Below are 23,302 nucleotides of genomic sequence, written 5' to 3' on the forward strand. Positions count from 1 at the left end.
GATGTAAGCACCAACATCGCCATCCATGATGTGCGAGACTTCAATGTTGTGCGGGGGGGCGCGGGCAGGCATCTTAACCCGGAGGACAAGAGGCTGCGGGATGCGGCTGAATCCCTGGGTTTCGGCATAGATGATAGCTATACCTCCTCGAGGGACCGTGAGGCGGAAGGGTTGATAGGAGGGCCCTTGGTTGGCCTACGCCTCTCGGGCGAACATGGCAAGGATCCAGGGGATGGGGCTGGCCATGCTGACGAGTACTGGGGGTTTTGACTTCTTCTTTTGTATCGGGTTGGTCTAAATAGGTCTGTTTTGACGGAAAGGAAGTTGGTAAGTACCTATCCTCACTCAGGGAACCGATATCTACAGCCTGGACTTACCGAGAAGAGGTTGGAGATTGATCGAGGCGCAGCAGACCTTTACCTAGAGTGAAAGTGAAATTTAAGGTTGAAATCGATGTGACTTAAATCACCTGCTGTAGAGAACGGAGGTGCGATTTCGAAAGGCCTAAGGTAGGGCAGGCACGGTAGACGGGGGCTAACGCGGCAGGAGCTCAACAGACGGGAGACCCACCTTACCGGCAGCCGGCGCTCCGATACTTTGCATTGGGTATCTCAAGAATCTTGCCCTGCCTGATGGCACTTAGGTACCTTAGGCAATATCATGATGGCATGCGACTGTGGAAGGCAGGCATCACATAAGCGTGGGCACCAGGAGTGACGATGGCATACAGTCAAAATAGCTGGGTCCTTTGCTCCCCTGGCCTACTTCTCAACAGCCCAATTCGACACTCATTCTCATTTCCGAACTTTTCCACCATCATCATAATATTTGGACAAGACTTTAAACTGTCCCAGACAGGCGGCCTGTCTGCGACTGAAATTTCATTTCTCGAGACTCATTCTACCAGACCCCACCGTCATGGATAGCACCTAGTCAAGCAGCCTGCAAAGCTCCTTCCTACTGTCAACCAAACTCGCGATCACAGCTCAGGTAAGATGCTTTCTCTGTTCTGTAGATACCTCGCCATCTATTCCATCTTACTCGCCAGCCACTCTCTCCTTCCCTTATGTATCTCCTTCCTACTCAGGCCATTCTTGACTCTACTCCTTCCTCGCTTTACTCTTCCTTCAACCTCTTCCTTCCCCACCCTGTGCCCTTCTTACCTATCTCACTCTTCTACCTCTTCAGGCTTTTCTTCCTTTTCTCTCTCTTCATAATCTCACTACTATCCTTTCTCCCCTCAGGTTCCGTTTCACCTCTTCCGCTCTCCGTTCCTCCGTCAAGGTCCAAAGTATGTCTTATTGAGCATCGGATTTGCTCACTGTCCAGGAAAACTTTTTGATCAAGAGGCTAACTTTCATCAGCATACTTCACTCAGCTTTGACTGGCTTTGAACAGAATCAGCGACTAAGCGCCTCGCGATCCCGTCACTGACGCCCGCCAAAGTGGTAAGTTGACCTCCCCGTCACCGGAGAAATGCTTTTGAAATCTAACAAATGGTCAGTCACAAGACCGAAAAAGCCTCATCTTTACACTGGTCTCATCAATTCACCACAACCATGGCCGAAGATCCCCAAAACGATAAGCCAGTCACCGAGCATGACATCCCGTCTTGGATGAAGATCAGGGAAAGCGATCCCGCCAACGTCACGCCTTCGTCCGCTGCCATTCAGAAAGACCAAGCTTTACCAGATGACACTTCGCTGCGCAAATGTCCTTCAACCATGATCAAATGCGTCCAGGAAACTGCTGCCTCATTTCTTCCCCACGTCGAACGCAGCAATTCCATTCAGGAATTCGCGGCCAAGGCACATCAAGACTCATCGAACCAGAAAGAGCAACTACTGCAAGGTGGCCCTAGATGCCTCAATGAGACCTACTCGAAAAGGATGGAAACGACCATCCTTCACATTGACTACGTCGAGATACTAGTCGACTTCCTCGTTTCTCTACTCGACTTGGAGAAGTGGCACCTCGTCATTGGCGAATTGTGGTTCTGTGCAAAGCCTTCGGGTGATGTCAAGTTTGCCAAAGAGAATCTTACTGGCCTCGGAGGAGACGACAGTGGTGTCTATCACATCCACTCGTCAGACCCGCACACCGAGACGTTGTGGTCGATGGCACTGAATGCTGCTGAGGTCTGGGCACGTACTAACGGTCTGGATAATGCGTCTCATACTTTATACGTGACCCTCAAGCAATGGCCATTGGAATCAGAATACCCATACTATGCGGACCTGAGCCACCTTCAACGCTTGCTTGCCCGTGTGAGGGCCGAATCGATAACAGAGACAATAACAAGAGCATCCTGAAGATTCCGGGGGCGATCTGTGAGATCGGCACGACAGAAGTGGCATTACGCGACACAAGTCTCTTCACCAAGTATCTGGAGGGAAACATCAGACTCTTCGTTCAAAAGGTCGAGTCGCGTTCTAAGGGAAAGAAACTGCCGCTGGCGGGCCACTGGACATAGCGAGATACTGCCTGTAATGCCAATTAATTGAAGAAAGGCATTAATTATCCTTTTCAGAGTTCATTATGCCTGTGCCCCTGCCGTAAAAAGAAACCTGCAGTTGAAAGTGTCAAAAGGAAACTGCTTACGCCAGCCATACGCAGCTTCCGGTTTACTTGGAGTCTTGATTCCAAATCCAGCTCCAACAAGAATAATCACCGCCTCTGCTAGATCGACATATTCCTATAAAATAAGAAGCCTTGCTTGCCCCGTTCAGAAGGCCTTCGACGGGAGGTTGCATAAGCACACATCGCTCAGCTAACGCCCTCCTCGAAAATAAAGGACCGGCACGTTCGCTGCAGCCTGGTGGAGCGGAGCTGAGCCAGCAAACATCATGGAAACCCGTCGGATTCACTGCAGCCTCCCGCCAGGCGGCGCGCCATTTACTTACCACCCCTTATTTCCGACGGCTCCTCAAATCCGGGCGAAACTTGCTTTGGAGTCAAATGGCTGAAGGAATTGGCGCTTTTCCTCCGAGGCTGCACAAGTTCGAGGGACTTACTAGGTCTGTGGTACTTCATCGCGGAGGGAGGATTTAGGCTCTCTTGACAGACCTTCATGCTGGATTTTGATATTCGACAGAACGCAGGCTACTGTCGTCAGCATGTAGCTTTTGTTCCGATGTGGTACCCTGGCAGTCAGCTTAAGATGTGAGAAGCAGCCAGCGTAATTTTTACGCCAAGTCAGATTGTCGACCCCCTATTCTACTGCGGGATGAGAAAGCAATACGAAAGCATCTGAGAAGACCCCCGACATCTTCTAGAGTGCGCAAAGTGGCACTCACATTTCCTAACGTCTACTACTCTCCATCCAAGCTGAGGATAAGTGTATCATAGGGGTAAAAGTGCCACTCCTTGAAATACCAAGGTATGACCGCCCCGTCGTGCATGTCAGCCACCCCGGATGACTTCAGATATCTCTGAAAATCCATGCAGCCCTCGACAATCAATCTACAGCCACAGGACGCCATGCGAACACCATACCAATGAGGCATCGCCGTTGAATCTTCGCCCCAGTGTTGGGCCTTTCAGCTTCCTAGGCAGACATCACGGAAGTTTTCCCACGCGAGTTGTACGACCCTACCTTGGCCCACCTGTGCCGTGCTTCTGCTGCCGCAGTCTATACCCGATCTACAACCCGCTGGTGATCGTCCATTTGGCTCTTTCTGATCCCTCATTATTCAATCTAACCCGTCAAACTAGGTGGCGGTTGCGTTGAGTGTGAATGCTGGTCATACTTCGTGTAGCGCTCGCAACTCTAGACTTTATAGGCATAATCTCCGTTTCGCCCTGCATGTTCTCTTGGTCGCCCAGTGTAGATGCTAGTTGATTGATTTATGCCGAGACAATACTAAGGCAAGGGTCTATATGACGCGAGTGCGACGGCTACAGGCATGAATTACTGTCTCAACCCGAGAGCCAACCGGTTTTGACACGATGGCCAGGCTTCTAGAAGGTGATGAGCTGCTGACCCAGAAAACGTTTCTTCTCCCTTCAGCCTTCCAAGTCAGAAGAGGAATTTCGAACAAGAGGAAAATCGATAGATTATCACTCCTCGACTGCAGTTTTGGCTTCGTAGTCTTTGTTAAGCCATCCCACTCGCGACGTGACATCGTGGGTAACAAGCTTGTGCGACAGTCTACTACCGATAAACTCTCCTTCAAGCACCCGAGACACCCGAACGGATCAAGAGTCATAAGTAGTTCATCAAAGTGGCATGCAAAGAATAAGGTCATGACCAAGCTGAACCACGAGTACAACCGCGCTAACCCACCCCGGAAGGCATCTCGCGGAAGTCTGACAACGAATCCGTGGGAGCTCGCGTACGATGAAAAACCATTGGTTTCCGAACCCGTGATACCTTGGTCTGTGTTCTTCAGCGAACGCCGCCAGGTGGTCCCCGGCCCGGTTCGTAGCACCCCTCGCCAGTCACTCGTCCCGGGCAAAAGCACCTTTGCTAGGAAAGATGGCTACACCCATCCCGTATAAACTTAGTACTTTAGTCGGCTAGCTTGAACGGGCCGTCTTCGAACAAGACTGCCGATCAAGAGAGGAGACGAAAAGGGGGCGGGGGCGGGAAGATCTGGGCGCCGTACTGCCAGTGTATCCTCCGTATGGACGAGGTCGCGAAATGCTGTCCCCGCCGCGGTGCTTCCTGTTGGGTTTCGTGCGAAGTAGGGCCGTTCGTGACACGGAAGCCCCATAGATGCAGGTCCAATCGCAGAACCTATGAGCATCTTTTGTTCCAGGACTGACTCCATCGAACGAAATGAGGTGAAAGACTTCTCGGGTGGCATCTCAGCGAGCGGAATGTCCATCGTTGAGAGACTTGAAGAATACGAGCTTTGGTGGACGCCGAAACGGTATCGCTTCTCTTCAAGGGGATGTCAGCTCCCCTCCTGGACCCCCTTGTTGATGCAGAATCTTCAAGTACGCACAACACGGAGGTAAGAATCTCGAAGCTAGTGAGTACTGCAGAATCCGAACCTGTTCTCCAGGCCAATAGGGCTATCTTGAGTTTCTATTTGGGGCGGGTTTACGGCCAGCTTTTGTCAATCTATTAAGTCCTGGCTTACTCTCTCTAACACGGTTGCGGGCCACTCGGGTACGTGCATATGTCTCTCTTCCAACAGTCTCTTGAGGCTGTACGACGTTGACTACGTGCAAAAGGCCATGGAGTCCGGGAGCGTACAGATACAGTGCGGTGTAGCCACCACGGTGATGCTTGGCCAGTCCTTCCCGACACCTTTTCCGCCTCTTTTCACTTCACCGAGCCTCCTGTGTGAGCTGCCCCGTATGTCTAGAAAGTAGACATGGTATATATCAAAGATATGGACGCCTTGCTGAAGATGTAAGCCCCTCGTCAAATATTGCGTTTGAGTTCTGGTCAAGTTGATGCCACACATCACTCCCACATTTGCCAAGCCCATTCACGCAAGGAGCCTTCACAAGCCAGCTGAGCTGCCATTGAGAGAGTGGTCATCTGTCTCACCTGACCTGAAAGCCTCTCATCCACGGACTCACAAGACACTATACTCACGGCTACACTCGCCCGAGACGAAGTACAAACCCGCCTTGCCGTCCATCACAGCCCTGCTGAACTGGGGTTCATCCATCGACCATGGAAACGGGGGAAGATGATCATCCGGAGCTGGACAAGAAAGAGGAGGCATGGGGATCAGTGGCGAGCAATGTTTCGGATCCGCAAAAATGCATCGAGGAGTGTCGAGCCCAGGTCCTGGCAAGGGTAGTACCTGGCTTTGATGGATCGAGGTACAATGAGGTTTGCAAGCATCTGCTAGCAGACGATGAGGACGCGAAGAACACTTTATGGGAGTTGTATTGCTGCGATGCGACTTAATGCGGAGTTCACTTGAGTGGAACACCAGAGCTGGGACAGGATCGTGAGTAGAGAGACAGCTCTTGATATTCTGTTGTCGTATGGCTTCTGACTTCAGCTCAGCCAGCGTAAATCTGGTTATTAATGTATGCCAAGGGTAAGTCGGCCCCTCTCGAGTTTTACCCTTCTTAACTGACTTTAGAGCTCAGTATCTTTGCACCAGTAATCAAAGACCCAGGACCTCCCCCGGATGACTCCATCTGTCCGATATCGTTGAACGGACCGTTTATCAATACGGACATGAGACCGTCATACAAGACGGATTCAAGAGGTAGAGAACCGATATTCACAGCCTTCGGGATAATGGCCACGGTCCCGCCGGAAGTCATGCCATCGGCTGCATCATCGACTGCATCGTCGGCCTCAAAAACGTCGGCACACTTAACAACATCGACGACGGCATACCCGACATCCTTCATACCACTCGCGAATCAGTCTCAAACCCATCGAAAAGATGGGCTACCCACGGGAACCAAAGTCGCCATCGGCACGTCTTCCGCCATAGCATTCCTCGCCATCATAGCCTTCGTCATATGCCTGTTCCGCCGTCGCTCACGGGACGACTACGACCACAGCCTAAAGAGCGAGATCGGGCATCCCAATCCCCAGCCAGACACATCGCCCACGCCCCTTTCGAGCCACTTGTACGCTATACGTGAAGGCATCCGGACACCTTTGACACCTCCACCCCGTCTACAGCAACGACGACTGCTTTCCACCCACGTGGGCCTCGAGAGACCGAGAATCAACATCAACGTCTCCATCCCAGGAACTCCTCTCGGCGCCTCGGTCGAAAAGGCAGGCGTCTTCTCATCGTCTCCCCTCTCGACACCCACGCCCACAGCTACCAACAGAGTCCCTCCTAAATATGACCGCTCCACCAAGCCGTACTACGGCGTTTCTCCGCCGCCGAATACATTTAGTCAAGGCACTGGCGGTAGTCCCATATCCTCCGGAAAGACGTCGAGCATGAGCAGCGCGGCGAGCGGTCGCACCGCCACCACCGTATCCAACGTCTCGAGCATTGCCCCGCGCCTCACGCCCTCTTCGTGGCCGATGCGGCCTCCGAGGCCTCACGAGAAACGGCTGCTGATACCGGATCTAGTGTGTCCTGGTCCTTCACCAGCCTGCTCGCTTCCTCCGGCACCTCCCGGGAGCCCCTCGAGTCCCGTGTCCTTTCACAAAAAATTGCTACTGCAGCAGCTGCAACAGCAGCAGAAACGGGGGGATGATTTCGATGGTGTCAGCGCTGCTGTCAGCAACGGATGGGTTCCTCCGCGAAATCCGGCGCGGGGCGTGGTGCTGGAGAAGGAGTCGAGGGATCTGTGCGAGTTAACAGAGACGTATGCGAGAGAGTCGCGAGAGAGGAGTAGCTGGGGAAGCTGGAGTATCGGAGGTGGAGGGACTGGTGTTGGGGCGAGTTCGGTGCAAAAGGGGGGCGGGAGTGTGAATAGTCCCGTGTTGGAGGAGGCGGATCTGGAGAAGATAGGCGGGCGGTATTGAGTCTATGATGTTACCGATGATGATATGATGTGAAAGTTAATCTCTTGAGGTGAGTTCTGTGAGTCCCTGTGTTCGTGTGTCATCGCGCTGGGAGGCGGATTTGCGATACGCGCGGTCTGGTACCGACTAGGTAGCTGGCTGATCGGTAGCCGGGAGAAGATCTCGGCATCGCGTTGTCATTTGAATGAGATACGTCTTGCTACCCTAGATATTTTTATTCGGTTCCAATTCATCAATGTCTATCTCTAATGAGACTGATGGTATTATGTAGACACAGAATTCTCGCCACACATGAAAGTCAAGTTTGATATCTGTCTTGATCGAGAATCACTCACCCACGCCACAATCCCACAACCTAATTTGAGGTGATGTATAGGGCTATTATTCATTTCTCAGACTGTATTCATATCGCTCGCGTATTCTTGTGTCTGGCTCATGGAGTCTGTCAAGTCCGCCACGTCTTTGGGTGCCAACATGGACATCATGATACCCTCAATGTACCACATACGACCATACCCATTGGAAAATTCGGGATCCCGTCCGCTCTCCCATAGACAAGCCAATGAGGGCCCGATTAGTAGTTGGGTCGGTGACGACCAGCGAATACCTGGTGTTGTATGTTTTTTGGTGTTTCCACGAGTTTATTTCTCGTGATGTGCGGCCCTACAGAGCGACTGGTGGGTGACGATAGTGGTGACCTATTTGGCTTACACATGGGGCACGAGAATTCTTAATGATATCCTAACGCCAAGTACGGTATTAATTTCTTTTAGTTAAGTCTATTCTGTCTTATTTTGCGTCTGCATGTTGACTTTATGTCGTGCGAGGGCGCTGCCTTGTAGACATGATGCTTACACAGTCTTCACATATCTACCGACCTTGGATTGTTTATTGCCAAACTGCATCTAACTATCGGTGAATTTGACAGTTTTTTCTCGAGAAAGGTATGCTATAAGGCAACAGTCCTTCAGGGAATTATTTGCTAGCAGCAACAAATATTTTATAGTTGCAGTCTTGACAGTCGCTTCTCTTGACTACAGGCAAGTCTCATGTAGTAGTTGTCCTTTCCATCATTGCATAGCCTTCTGAAGCCCTCACTATAGGCGCCATTGACTTGCGGATGGGCGTCTTCCCTCCATGTCCTGCCATGACATGCGAAACGCCCTTTTCATTCTGGCAACCCTCCTGGAAACCGTTCCCGCAAGTTGGAGGGCAGGAGTAACCACGTGACAGGAACTGGCTGCCGGTGGCTAAATCTACGTCGCATTGGAGCAGGCACTGACGAAACTGTAGTTTGCCTCATGAACAGTAGCTGCCGTCTTCCGCGTACCATTCTCTTCTGCTTCTTCCTTGACATCATCCAACACCACCAACCATAATAATTACCACTGTCCGTACCAAGTCTTTCTTATCTCGACAGAAACATCCCTAACGAGCCAAACCAGTTTCAGCCTGAGGCCGACGGAAGACTCGCCGAATTACCCAGAACAGGTTTGGTTCCAACTTCCAGCATGCTATGTGGCTATCGACGAACCATGGCAGCCAGCCGTTGGGGCCAAGTAGTGGTACAATTCGTTACTTCGTTCTCGCCAAACCAAAGAAAATGCGAAGTCTGTTTTGCTTTTTCACCAACAGCTCTTCTCGTGTCCAGAAGCGACAAGTGACAGGTCAGCAGACATGAAGAGACATGATTGAGACAAATCAACTAATATCAAGCGGCTTTAAAGGTCTGGGCCGGGTTCAAGAAAAAGCAAACATTGGACAAGCAGGCACCAACGCCAGATTACCGCTGCCGTAGCACAGTGTCGATCTAGAAGATACATACGGAAATATTTCTTTTTCTACAAGCAACCACCATCTGAACGAGCAACGGCCCCCGGCCTGTCAGATTCCCATGGTACGATTGTGTGGCTCCGGACGGTTGGCAACGGTTTTCGTCAGTTTGACAACACCTTGTTGTGACCGGTCCGGCAACTTCCCCGTGGTGACCCGATGCAGCATTGGTGATAACGTCGGGATGGTTACTGAACCGCGTCCGGTCTGCTACCGGAATCACACCTCCCTGCATCCAGAAATCCGACAGCTCGTCTTCCAATGATACAAACAGTTGGCAATGAGGAGGTGCGGTTGATCTACTAGCCTATGCGACCGGGGTTGTTGACAAGCAAACACACCTATCATGGGCACTCGTCTTTCATCACACGGAAGGGGTTTTCCCCCCCCCCCCCCCGTATCTAGTCCACAAGTCGTATCTTGGAACTGCAATCGACTCTATCCCGCCCCCATCGGTACCAGCTCTGCTTACGCACTGCAAGATTGGCTCGATCGCCACCAAAGACGAGCCCTTGTGGACGGCAATCTGCAACCATGGTACTGAACCGATCGAAATCAACATCCGACAGACACTTCGCGTACTTCATACTGGGCAGCCAATCGACAGATCCCCAGCTCATGGTTTTGCTTTTTCTGATTACCAAGTAGCAAGGATGTCCGGAAGCGAATAGGCTAATGCGTTCCAGATATTTGGTCAGATATCAATTCTCCATCCTCACTCATCAAGGGAATGAAGTGCACCCGACAAATGAGATTTGAGAGACAACAACTCTCTACCCTTTTAGTCACATCTCAGATGGTTTGTCGTAGAGTCCAATATGTTCACCCTGCAACTCAAGTCAAACATACCCACACAACATCGCACTCGACCGAAAAGGCACGCGGGGCGTGAGACGACTTTGAAGGGGAGGTTCACTTTTTCTGCAAGATCCTGCAGGACGATCTGTTTCCTTTGCATCTGCAATGCATCATGGGAGTGTCGCCGTCATCATCTTGCTTCTTTCTGCAAGGAGTGGACTTCGATTAAATGGTCTCACCTGGCACGATCGGCCAGGGTAAGACGAGAGACATCGCCATTGAAGCCTCAACACACATCACGGGTGCCGCAGGGCCTGGCCCACGAAATTTGCTTCCCGTCCACAAGTCTGGACCAGAGCCACCTAGAAACGCTCGAAAAGCAAAATCTCAGAACGACATGGTGGGCCCCGTCGTTTCTTTGGAGAGATGGTGGCCGACTTACACGTATTGACGTGCGAGACCAACAGGTCTCTGCTCATGGCCATCGCACGATGTAGCATGCAGATCCATTTACAGACGAGACACTCATGCGACCGTCTTGCCAAATTGGGGGTTTCCTGCTAGGGAGGATTGACAAGCAAGGACAGATTCAAGATCTTCATCAATTTGCTTCTGCAGGCTCTTTCCTACAACACCAAGAAAGCGTTCCCCGCCCCCAGCTACAATATTCGGCATTCACATGGCCTTCGTTGACCCATCAAGCGGGTTCGGCACTCTGATGGTGGTCACCGGACTCCCCTCTGATGATGATCGGCATGCTCCGGTTCGGCAACACGGCGGGAGGTCGGTCTTGGCTGGATCCGCCGGCCGAATCAGCCGGGTGCCCACCGTAGAACAGTTTTGTCCAGTGCTGGATATCGCACTACTCCTCGGATCCATGTCAGTCTATTGGGTTGTGTTCTTCGAATCTTAGAACATCAGTCATTTGGTCTAGTCTTCGGTGGGCTCGGGCGATCGGAAACCTACACAGCAAATCCCCGCTTCTGCAACTTGGGACGAAGCTGTCTCACGGTGCATCTCATACCCGAGTTGTTGCATTAGGTAGTGTCAGCCTCGCCCGAGAAATCATCGGCTTAAACTCGATGACAGACCCGTCAAACAACTTTTGTACTGACCAACAAGCTTCTCATGCGGTTTTCCCTGGACCAATCTGCCTCCAGAATCGGCCCCTCAGGAGTTCGCCAAGCGTCACAGCACAAGCGTCACAGTTCGCTGGCCTTAGTCTCAATGTGGAAGTGAGCTGAGCTCTTCAGATCTGGCACCGGAAAGTAAACCGCCACCAAAATGTTTCCCATAGGTGTTTGACCTGAGACTGACCCGTCCGAAACGGCTAGCGACTTCTTTCAGAGGCTTGCCCACGACTAGTCTGTCATCGTTTCCTGTCTTACCAACTTATTCGGAGCTTAGCTCGCGAAAGTCTCGACTCAGTTCCAAATTTGATGAAGTCCTTCACCTAGACCAGTTTAGTGCCTTGTGCACATAGTTGCAATTGATCATGATGGGCGACGTTAGAGATGACGCAGCCACGCCGGACTTCACCCTAACTGATTAGCTCTTCCAGTCATATTTGCAGCTGCGGCAATGTGCTTGATTGACGTTCATCACAAGCTTCGATCTGGTCACGGAATCCCTGACGCAGTCAATCGGATCCAGGCAATAGCGAGTCGGTGTAGCATTCATGTCCGCGTCGAGCCCGAGTATGCCGGACTCTGTCGAAAGATGTCTAAAATTTCGGCCGAGTGTCTTCATGTGAGCATTCAAGCAATCGGAAGGCATATCCATGAAATTCGCATGGCAGCATGGTGTGGCTGGCCTCCACTTCACAGCCAAGCCTGGCGAGGATATTGGCTCGGATGATAGCTTCCATGAGGAGACCCCAGGGCGCCGTCGTCGGAGTGGTCTTTCAGCAGTGCCTCCCTGAGCCTCTCACGATGAGCAAAGTCGGCTTGTTACGTTATGGAACCTCGCTGGTTCAGGTACAAGCAATTTGCAGAATGGAGGTACGGGTACATGGCGAGTCTGGCCAAGTGTAGCCTCTGGTTATGGCTACAATGGCCCGGCTAGGCAGGTGGCTGAGATGCTCATCTACCGCAACACCCGTGAGCATAGACCTGAGAAAGGCCCCCATCGTCCAGGTTGTCGAAGCCCCTCATGGCGACGAAAGTCATCACGAGGTAACAATCAGTGTTATGGGGCATCGCGGTGGACATTCGTCCCTGTAAGCAGGGCATTTCACAGCAACCGATGCCGCTAGAAGATCTGCTCTTAGCACGTCGATCATCTACCGCCCAGCGAGGCTTCATCGTCACTTACCCTAGAGACGACTTACATACGCTGTGACACTCGAGATTGCGTCAATTCCCGGTTTATCATAGGCAAGTATAAGCAGGGGCGTTGAAAGTGAGGTGATTCGTTGTTTGACTGACACGTGAAATTATTGTGCAAGGGCATAACGGATAGAATGGAATGCTGATCTCGACAACAACATCATTTGAGCTGGTCAGAATGAGACACCGGATCAAGGCACAAATCAGAGCTGCAGGTACAGGATATTGCAGAGAAGGGATTGCCTGTCTCCAGCCGGTCAACTCAAAGGTGCCTAGGCCTCTGCCGGCCGGAGGAAACCTAGGCTCTCCCAGTCCTCATTGGGGGCGAGGATCCCTTGAGTCAGGAACCTTGTAAGAGGCCTGGAAACCCGCAGGGAGATTGCTTGCTGAAGATTTTATAGCGGTTTCGGGCCACTCTGCGACTCGTGTGTTCGACACCGGAAGACAATGATTTGCAACCACTTGGGGGAAGTCTAAGACTCAACCTGAAGCGGTTTTCCTACGCGCCAATTCGCCATCATTGTGGCCATCAACAGATCATCAGCAGACGTCTAGCTTCGGAGAGAGAATCGCCATATCCGGTGGACTGCACCGAAGCGAGACGATTATGGCGGAAGTTGCCTTGATCGTGATGCCATTCGGCACTCAGAGTTCGCCCTCACATGAAAGCCGCCCGCGGCTGCGCAGAGTTGCATAATGGCAGACTGCCTGACACGACATTTTGACCAACCGAAGCAACACACCTTACCATTGGAGTGCGTTAGACACTGAGCCCTTGACACCGGGAAGGCTTCCGGACACGTGGGATCTTGTGGGGTGTGCCCTCCTTCACCTCCAAAGTAACGTCAGGACGGTGGGTGGCCAGGGCAAGCCTCCCACCCTCCTTGCCTCCCTTCTTCCCCACTCCCCCCCTCCAACCTACGGGATACAGACAACAAGTTCTACGGAAAGATACTCCAATAAGTCTAGCCAGCTGTGCTAGCATGAGTTCGACAAAGGAGCCGTTCTCCAAACTCTGAGACATTGACGGATAGCCCACGAATCCACTGCGGAATTATCACAAGCTCTTCGCAGTCCTGAGTCGGTGAAGGACAACCTTCTCACTACCCCGGGAGGCCGGGGGTGCGGTGCGGGTCTTGAGGCGTCACTGAGACCATGCAGTGATGAGTATCCGTATGCGAATCTTGAAGCAATGTCACAAGACCCACGGTTGATGTTCACGCCTGGCCGATTATCTTCGGATATGCAAGACAACAACAAAACCTAGTTGTTGGCCATCCAGAAGTTGCTATTTTGGCTCCGGAGGATCCCCCTTGGTCAACCTGGGATGTTTGCTGAAGCTCCTTGTCTGCAGTACTTGGCAAGTCGACAAGGGGGTGTCAATGAAACACACTTTCAACAATCTAGCACATGCACGAGGCTCAAAACAGACAGCTACCCAGGTTAACTCTGAATACCGAGACGGCTTGTCGCCAGAAGCGCCCTGCGTATGACCTCCCCTTGATGATGCAAATTGCACAACGGGCCTTGAGCCCACAGGGATTTCACTAAATGCGACTGACTGCCGCTAAATGACTCGAAGATGGTAACCTAACAGCGCCGTAGTAATGCCAGGAAGGAGTTAGTGGTCAGTCAGTAAGCAGCCAACGACAATCGTTATACGCCGCTAGAGAGAATGGGAATCTCCTTGCTTCCGTTTCGACTAGACTTTATTTTTGGGGGGTTGGAGCTAGCCACGGTAATTTGCAAAGCTAACCTTGGAGCGAACTATCGCTACCTATGCTATGCAGAACTGACAGCTGCTTCACCGGGTTCTAGCTAAGACAGACATCTTCGCACCGGTTTCAGGCAGCGGTGAAGAAGATGCTGGCAGCGTAAGGCTGTGGAAATTGCGTTGGACAGCCGATCTGAAAGCCACGCCAGGAAGAGCGGTGTTGTCCCCGAACTGTCAATCCTAGAGTAACCCTCCGAAAAGTCATTCCAACATTTTGACAAAGGTTGCGAGAGGAGGCAAAAGAGGCTGTGAGTTTCGCCTTCCGCATGAATATCCAATACTATCCTGCGAGGGTTCGGAAGATTTCTTGGTTAGATTCGGGTGATGCATGGATTGAGCTTGCGGCATAAACGCTAACTGCGACGACCTTTTTCGGAGCTTATTTTGGCCAGTTGTGGGCGAGACATGGATGAGATCTGCAACAAAATGTTCGTCAGATTCACAACGTCCACCATCTCGACCTCAGGTACGAAGCAACAGCATTTGCCTTCTAGCTCAAGTCGTTGAGGCGCCTGCAACGATGTCTTTGGCAGCCCTAGGGAAACGACCTTGGCTTTGGAAAACCGTATGAAGGACTCCGAGCTGAGACACGCAGTGCCCACGGACGAAGGGTAGTGTCTAACACCCTCCCTGCGACGCACAGTCTTCCGGCGAACAGACGTGCTGTGGGTGTATTCTATCTACGCCCAGCAGCCGAGAATGCCAACGGATTGACCTGTGGCGGTTCTTCCTCTCTGTTCGACGGCCAACAACAGCAAGCGATGGGACGAATCCAAGGTACAGCGTCAGTGAGAGGGACAGAGAGAGAGGGATTACCCGTCGTCAGTCTACCAGCGTCGCGTCCGAGCCATCCGGTTTCGTAGAGAAACGAAAGAGGGGGAATGACAAGACGAACTTGAGGCCGAACACGCCTGGCTGGCTAGATCGTTGCACTCCCCCGCATGGCTTGCGAGCGTTCCTGGCGCTCTCTCGTGCCACCTGCGCCTCTCGAGAAACCTAGCTCGCACGGGCGCTTCATGTCACGGGAACAGAATGGGAGAGAAATGCTTCCGGCAGATACGATATCCTCACCACTGATCAGTATCGGTCGGTTGAGCCTATTTCAGGTTTCCACAGGTTGTTGTGGGGGTACAGGGTCCTCGAGCGTTGCAGAAGGGGGCATATTCGTCGAGGCCGGCAGAGATACCTTGTCTTCAGGTAGTCTTGGGAGAAGATAGGCAGAGCTATGTGAGAAGCCTGCAGCAATGGTTTGGAAAAGCTTGGCTCTATGTCGGTCCGGCTCCTGTCAGCACACTTACGTTTTTGCCCAGACCAAGTGCTAGTAACGACTTCTGGCTCGGGGGAGCCAAACCCTTACTCCCATTATCAAATTCATCCCTATCACCGGAGATCGGCACCGGTGCTTGCTGCCTCGACTGCCTCGACGGAGCCAAGTTGCGGTTTTGCCAAACGAACCATGACCGAGCGGTCTGCACCTACCGGACGAATTCGTGCAGCGGCATTAGTCGGACGAGCTAACGCGAGCTCTAGTGTCCCTCACGTAAACCCGACGGCGGCCCCCTTTGGCGTGTAGCCTTGCACACTACTCGGGAGACTTCATAGGACGTATCCAAACTGTTCCCAAAAGGCCTAGCGAAAACTGCCTAATCGACACTAAGAGAATAAGCAAGGAGAAGAGCAAGGGGTACAGAGAGAAAAAAGGTTTAAAAATGGAGAAGGAAAGCAACCACTTGGCGATACGTACCAGGAACCATCCAGTATATCAACCGACGCTAATCATGGAAGATCAAGGCACGAAGAGGGCGTATCTCTAGCTGGATGAACAAGCACAGACAATAACGGCTGGTGAAACCATCCTGCCTCGTGTTGCCGGTTGTCGTTGTTGTTTTTCCTCAGCTCTCATCTTTTTCGCAAACAGCAAAACAAAGAGGCAGCATGATGAGGATCACCCATGACCAGCTGTAAGCCGGGGGGTCTGACTTGGTTGAGTATGCAAGTCCAGCCTCCCCGTACCAAAGGTGAGAGGGAGGAGTAGTAGGAGTCGCAGGCCTCGATGCTCACACATCGGATGTTTGGAGAGAGGAACGGCGGGTCCAGAACACCAGGAAGAAAAGAAAAAGGCTACTAACAAGATTTGAGTTATCAGTAATATTACTGCGCCTTGCGGGTTTTGCGGAGTCAGCTTCGACAATAGCTTCGGATGAGGGAGGCGACAACTTGAGTCGTGCAACGACAATCGCCGCTCGGCCGGTTCTTCCGGTAGGCGGAGCTGGGCAGAAGTTGGGGAGATTTGCAACGTCGCGCGGCTCCGGTGACGTTGGAAAAGGTCACGCTCACGATTCAAGAAGGCAATTTTCTCAACTCGAAAGATTTGCCTATTCTGGCCTTTGCCATTGATGGCAACATCGCCGTTAGTCACGATTCCACACCCCCGGCCCCTATTTTTGTTCTAGCTGTCGATTATCTCCATCTTCATCTCCATCGCCCGCGGCCCCCATCCATCCATCCATCTCCGTCGGTCGAGCTAGACGTTGCGGTCGGCCGATATGCATCCACGTTTTCCCACGTTTTCCTCCTTTCCCTTCTCAGGTATCTCAGCCCGTCCGCTCCGTACGGAGCCACGGAGCTTTCCTTTCACAATCTCCACCGTCTGAGCGTTTTGGTCACGCCCGGTTTCCCGTAGCTTCGCCATTGTGGCCTTCTAATAGGGGACATGGCATGCAAAATAGCTGCTAAGAAGGGGGGCGTCGTGTTAGTTAGTCGTGTGTGTGGTCAAATTCCGCGCGAGAGCGCCCGCTCGCGCTCTCCTACGCACAGGTGCAAAAATAAGGGGAAATGGTCAAGCCTAGAGGAGGAACCACTTGGTGTCGTCTCACGATCTTCTGCCGCCGGCAAGACCCTGCCAGAATTTCCCAGGAAAGGGGACCATCCAGGTCGAAGGGTACAAGATATACTTTTTGTGTCAATCTTTCTTTCTCGTGATGTGATGTGTCGTGGGTACTAATGGTAAGGATTACGGCATTTCTGGATGAATTATTCGGAGTATTTCGTCATAATCCTAGCAGGCGATTTGGTCACCATCTATACCCGATTCATCATCGTCGCTGTCAATCTTTACGAATACCAATCTTTTCCAAACTTATCTAAACTTAATCACCCTTACCGCAATGTGTTTTCTTCCATCATCGTGACCGACGCCTCCCCCACCCCACTGTGAGATATCCGGGCGGGAACCCACTCCGATGAGGGTCCCCTTTGCCCGCCCCCCCTTCGGCGCTCGTGCCCCCGTCGACCCGCGTTCGCCCGCAGTCGCCCGCAGTCGCCCGCGCGGTCTCCCGCATGCGTGGGGGAGAGTACATGTGTACGGTAACGTAAAAAGAGACGTCCCAGCGGATCTTCGGGCTTGGCACAAAACGAAAAAAAAAAAAGGGCAGGGCCTGAAGTTTGGTCGAGCGTGGGGTTTAGGTAATATCGTAATACCGTAATACCGTAATTCTTCTACCAGCCTCACTTTTTTCGCGACTTTGGCGATTCATATTTTTCCCTCGGAGTATTCGAATGTGTGGGGGATAGGCAGAGAAAGGGGTCCAAGTGAGGGGGAGAGAGGGAAAGAGTGAAAGATCACTGCCTGTTTAGGAGAAAGACTGGACATGGGGGAGAGTAAAGGATCTGGGGGTTTCGTGATGAGAGATTTACATGGTGCATTTCATGGCTAAGCTTTTTTGGAACTATCGTAAGGTGGTACGACGTTTGGATAAGGCGCAGGGCCAGAAACTTGACAATGGCATTGATGATCTACCGGTAGTCCAGGTGGGGGGGAAAAGAAGGAGAGACAACAACGAAGAGAGTTTGGATCCGGTCTTTGAGACTAGAACCACCGGAAAAAACGTACATCGTGAGTTTTGATAAAGTTTGGTGCTTACTTGGTTCTGCTGTATTTGGTTTTGCCCGTTTTTGTTTCTGATATTGACAACTGGTTTTCTTGGTGCCCTTTGGTTTCCAGGCCCAGAAGGACCGAGCAAGATACTTCCCTTTTGGGTAGATCAATGTAATCGACAAAACTATAGAGGTGAAGATCACGAACGTTGCGAGCTGAAATGTTGGAAATTTGACCGCAGGGAGGGACGGAAGGGGGGGGGGGGGGCGTGTATAGAGACAATACGAACGGACTTTACGGAGCACGGAAGGGAAGTTGGGGAAAGACAGTAGAGTAAGGAAGAAGATCCCATCGAATATCCATGGAAACTAGGTAACTTGGGGAGCACAGAGTTTACGAAAGGAACAGACATTGTTGGCAATGTGAAGAGATGGGTGAGAGAACAGAAAACGAGAAGGAGCAGGAGGAAGAGGAGGAGCACGGAGGGAAAAACGATGGCACGGTACTCCGCAGTCCGGGCAAACTAAGAACGAGCACGGAGAAGATAACGGCGCGGCAGAACCGGCGGGAAGAGACGAAGAGAGAGAAAGAGGCAAATAGATAGAGCCGAGAAAGCGAGGCGTTCGTCAACTTAGATGCTAACAAAAGACCGATATAGTTTTACTGTTGAATGCCCGTTGATGGGACGACCGAAAGCGAACCGAGTTACGAAGAACACACAAGGGCCGCGCGCTGCTGCTGCTGCGTATGTCGTTCAACGAACGCAAGGTCATTGCTTTGATGCTGTCAAGAACGGGCTGATATGGGAGTGAGGGAGTCGTGGGCGTGTGGGAGTGATTCGTTATGTTGTCCGTTGGTTTCCCTTCGCGGTCGAGTAGGAAGGTGATGGAAGCCCACGTAATCCGTGCCCCAACATCTCCCAAATCTCAACGCTCAGTCCTCTTTACCTATATGTGTGTGAGGTGATCAGCTTTTCAACTCACTTGATGCTTACTTCATCAAGTCAAGTAGGTAGGTAGGTGTGTGAAGTCAGGTTATATTTTTGGCGTCAGAGCCACCTACATCGCGCCACACGCACGTACGGTACCTAACACACCTTGGCCGCACGTACAAAGTAGTACGTGCAGTAGAGCGGAACAGCCCCAGCCTAGCGGCAAGCCAGATCTTTGCCAACACACAAAAAAGAAGAGGGCGGGAGATCCATCTCTTGTTCGTGTTGCGTTCCTGGTTTTTGAGTCTGAGAGCGAAAATACCCTCTCTGGTCTGAGCCCGCCCCATGCGGCTCGTTCCTTCGGTTCGTTTCTTCTTTTCTTCGCGCCCTTTTTTTTTTTTATCAACGCGAACACTAGGAACGAGCGCACCCGCTCACTCGAACGCCATGTTCGCGCTCGCGCTCGCGCGCGCGGGGGACGGACGGGATAAGAGGAAACTGGAAGTTGTTCGAACAGACACTGCCACATGGACTTCCCCAGATCTAAGACGGGGAGAACGAAGAACGGCAAGATACACGGCGTTTGTCGTTGACCACGGGCAAGAGGCGTTTCTTTCTGTTCTGTGCGTTGGAAAAGTAAACCGTAAATTTGTCCGTGACGCCACACCATCAAGGCAAACCCACGGCCGGCCGGAATCACGGTCATTATCGTCCTTCGTCGTACGTAGTAGTAGGGTAGTAGTCGTCATCATCATCGCCGTCGAAGCAGCCCTTTCCCCAACGTACGTCCCTTTTGTCATCGCCGTCAGGCAACCACAGACACACACGCGCACACACACACACTCACGGACAAGTCTTCAACACCGGCACCACGGTGAACACCACCATCTAGCATGGCGCGAACAGACGGCGTTCGTTCGCAGCCAACGGTCTTCCCCCCGAGCGAGCGGTCCCGGGACCTAGGGCACGGCATCGCCAGCACTAACACCATGAAGGTGTGAAGAGATAGAGCAAAAAAAGGGTTCAGACTAACACCCGAGAGTTTCCCCCAGGAAAAAACGTGTTGCCCACTGACCTCTGGGATCTGGCTTCCGTCCTTCGTAAACCGCACCTGTTCTGTGTGTTGTTCTTGCTCTGTTTGTTTTGTTTCCATCTGTTCATCTGGACAAGAAGGCATAAACAACAACACCTTTCGACGAACGGTTCCCATTTGAACCGTTGTCCTGACGTTGTCAGCGCGACCCAGTCGTGGGCCACGTTGCTTCCCGTCGCTCTCGGATATATGGAGAGAGATCTTGCTTCTACCCGTATCGATGTCTCCCAGACACACTTTCATCTGGTGAGCCTGCTTCGTTTGCGCCAAGATAACAGCGAAGCATGAAAGAATAGATCGTGCGACACCCGGCTCGGTGAATATCGATTACTCCGTTCGATGGCATAACATACCGTAGAACCTAGTGGAAGAGAGCGGAGAAATTTCGATAGCATCGCCGAGTACGAGCAAAGACTAGGAACTGGCGGACTATGCAACCATCGGCTTGTGCAGCAAATCCTGGATCGGGGGATGATGTCGACGGGGTGCTGAGGAATCTGTCATCTCTCTGTTTCAGCAATCTTGCTGCTCCTCCAAGGTATTCCGGACGCTCATCTGCCGGTCCAAAGAAAGCAGTCTAAAGAAGAAGCAATTATTTGAGAGGAGGAGGCGAGGCCCCCCCAAAAAGATGCAACCGGACGTGATACCTACCGTGCGCGCATGCTTGATCTGCAAAGGGACAGACCTCTTTGCATGCTTTTCGTAATTTGAACCTGCATGGACCTGACCAGGAAAAAAATGAGAATGCTCTAATGATGAATGATGCAAGGAGATTCTCACTCATGTCTTGTTATGAGTCGAGCAGGCGGATGGGTTTCTTTGAAGATGCCTCCATCAATAACTGCTTCCTCTCTCATATCTGGTGTTGCAAGAGGTTGTGTGTGAGCGGACCAATGGCATCGCTTTCGCGGTTCGCGGGGACAGTAGTTGACCATTCCGCGCCGCCGAGACAGTATTCATCGCACCCGTTCTTGGGCAAAAGATGGGCAAAAAGGGGACTAGTCGGCGGCGGCATGCAGGCGTCGATCAACGACACTACCGGGACAAGTCCTCAAGGATACTGAGTAAGGAAGAAAAGCCCGCGCAAGCTGGCTAGCGGAATGCGGAGGAAGCTGCAGTAGTCAAAGAGACCAAGTCGCAGCCATATCCTGCTCGCGACCCTGTTTCGACGGTTAAAATTCAACGTTGAACGTTCGGCTCATTCGATGCTGTTCCGGAGCCTGCACACACAAACTCTCTTGGAGCCCAGCCCTCCGCGGCCACCAGCGGGCGGCATCCGGACCCAGTGTTCGTTTGTAAGGATGAAGCCTTTTTCTTTCTTTCCCTTTCCCTCGGAGGCAAGGAGGACACAGCGCGACAGGCATCGTTCGTGTCTAGACATGACATCAACGTACATGGACAAAGTGACTGGTCGATGTCCGGTCACAAAGAGAATCCACCATCGTCCCACAACGTCCGTTCGGGACTCGGGGGACAGATCACCAGGCTGCCTGCAAACACCACACATAGCAGTCAGTGCAGTGTCCGCCGTCAGGAACCAACATCGATCCATCATGTCCACTCACTCACTGCCTCGCGAATCCATAGGTCCTCGAAGGATGCCGCTGGATCTAAATCTCATGTTGGCTCGACCGACACATCAGACGACGGCTGCCGTGGCACATGCGGCCGGGGGTGCTCAAGCGTCACGCAGCGAACAAGGCCATTATTCTGACCCGACAGACCATTGTGACAAGTCGTGAGTTGTTGGGAAAGATCTCCGGCGCAGCGCCACAGATTCGCCATGCCGGGCGCCGCAAAGCAGCATCGCAATTGTACGGGTCATGGTTCGCGTGCATGCTGGCCCAGTCAACGAACCCCCCGAATGGTCTCCTCGGCCGACCGATGCACCTTTCCTGCCAGATTGTTCGACGTGCATTCCGATCAAGTGACGGACTGTTGCATGGTCGATAGGACCACTGTTCCATGCTCTTGGAACCCCATCGCACCAGAAAGTTTGTCATATTTCCCCTTGCGATTTGACTTGCAGAAATCATCATCCCTCGTAACTAATGCGAGATTGAGAGGCCTCGGGGAAGACGAACCCCCTTTCGCGGTAACAATGCCTTTCGTAGTAATCAGCCGGAGAGGGAAAGGAGATGGGCTCTCTTGACCGACCCGCCCAGTCCAGCGCTTTGACTCCTTATTTCGGGCGCGGGATGAGTCTTTCTGGTCAGTCGGTCTCGTTCGCAAGCTGTCGGTTTTACATCCAAGAAAGAGAGTTCCTGCAAACCCTTGGTATAACGCTGCCAGACACATTCCAGCGTGTTGATATCCAAGGCCAAGGGTAGCGTGTCGTTCCCGATGCTGGTGCAAGAACCCCCCCCCCCCCTTTTGTGAAGTCAGTCCTCAGCCTCGTACAATGGGCATCTGCAAGCGACAACTGCAACTACATCTTGAATGGGATGCGCCCTGGAATATCCCAGACTTTGCAGCATTGTCGATAAGTCGGCAGTTGCCATCCAAAATGACATGGCCGGACAGTCATGCCTCCTTCTCCACGTTGATACTATGGCCTGCCCCCGCTTTGCCCTGCTGCGAACGCCTGCGGGACGTGACCGGGAACCGTTGTACTTGCTCGTCAAGCGTAGGATAGCTAACGAGGTTTCTCCTGGTAGCAAAGACAGTGAGTTGCATTTGCCTTCGTCTTTTCTCCGATAGGTCTGATGTTGTATCCGTACTGTTCAGCGTCGACATGGACTCCAAGTCTCCAAAGAGTCCAAATTGTGAGCAATTCTTCTCTAGATGGCGTAAATTTCAGAGTGGGGGGTTCAATAGTGTCTCATGACGACTCGGCACCCGATATATCTCAACACCCCCTCCCCCTGCAGTTAAAAGATGGAGGCTGTAGTTATCGGACGTGAATTAATAATCGCGACGTGATATAGCCGTATTCCACTGAACGCAATCTTATCGACCTCCATATCACCTTGGCCCCGCCTCTGCAAGACGACGTTGACGTTGATCATGTCAATACAAGCGCCTTCTTATTTGGATTCCGCTAGCGCGCCTCGTGGGTAGTCAAAATCAAGCACTGGGTTGGCATTGTGCAGTTGTGCCGGCCCGTTTGGCAGCCATTGGGTATGAAGTAGGATCTCTCCCACCTACAACACATTCTCGTGCGACTGGGACTTGCGATAATGGCGTTATCCATGTCGGTACTGCGTATACCGAATGTACGAGGTCCAGAGGCGAGAAAGCCCCCGCGGAACGCAT

The 23,302-nt window shown here is 52.2% G+C and overlaps 3 protein-coding genes across 3 annotated transcripts; 2 read left to right on the forward strand and 1 right to left on the reverse strand.

The window, feature by feature from the left end:
• Window positions 1–1,559: 1,559 nt before the first annotated feature.
• Window positions 1,560–2,312, forward strand: CTAM01_02155 (uncharacterized protein; the record flags this gene model as incomplete). Its single annotated transcript, XM_060518194.1, has 1 exon — window positions 1,560–2,312. The coding sequence occupies one exon, from the start codon at window positions 1,560–1,562 to the stop codon at window positions 2,310–2,312; it is 753 nt and encodes a 250-aa protein (XP_060386827.1).
• A 3,320-nt stretch (window positions 2,313–5,632) lies between these two features.
• CTAM01_02156 (uncharacterized protein) lies at window positions 5,633–7,414 on the forward strand (the record flags this gene model as incomplete). The annotated part of the gene is made up of 2 exons (XM_060518195.1): window positions 5,633–5,850; window positions 6,061–7,414. 2 exons carry the CDS (start codon window positions 5,633–5,635, stop codon window positions 7,412–7,414), a joined length of 1,572 nt encoding a protein of 523 aa, XP_060386828.1.
• A 12,994-nt stretch (window positions 7,415–20,408) lies between these two features.
• On the reverse strand, window positions 20,409–21,062 carry CTAM01_02157 (uncharacterized protein; the record flags this gene model as incomplete). Its single annotated transcript, XM_060518196.1, has 3 exons — window positions 20,409–20,624; window positions 20,699–20,760; window positions 20,939–21,062. The coding sequence occupies 3 exons, from the start codon at window positions 21,060–21,062 to the stop codon at window positions 20,409–20,411; spliced, it is 402 nt and encodes a 133-aa protein (XP_060386829.1).
• Between the last annotated feature and the right edge of the window lie 2,240 nt (window positions 21,063–23,302).

Source organism: Colletotrichum tamarilloi (genome assembly GCF_030869305.1).
Source record: "Colletotrichum tamarilloi strain Tom-12 chromosome Unknown Scaffold_5.1, whole genome shotgun sequence".
NCBI lineage: Eukaryota > Fungi > Ascomycota > Sordariomycetes > Glomerellales > Glomerellaceae > Colletotrichum > Colletotrichum tamarilloi.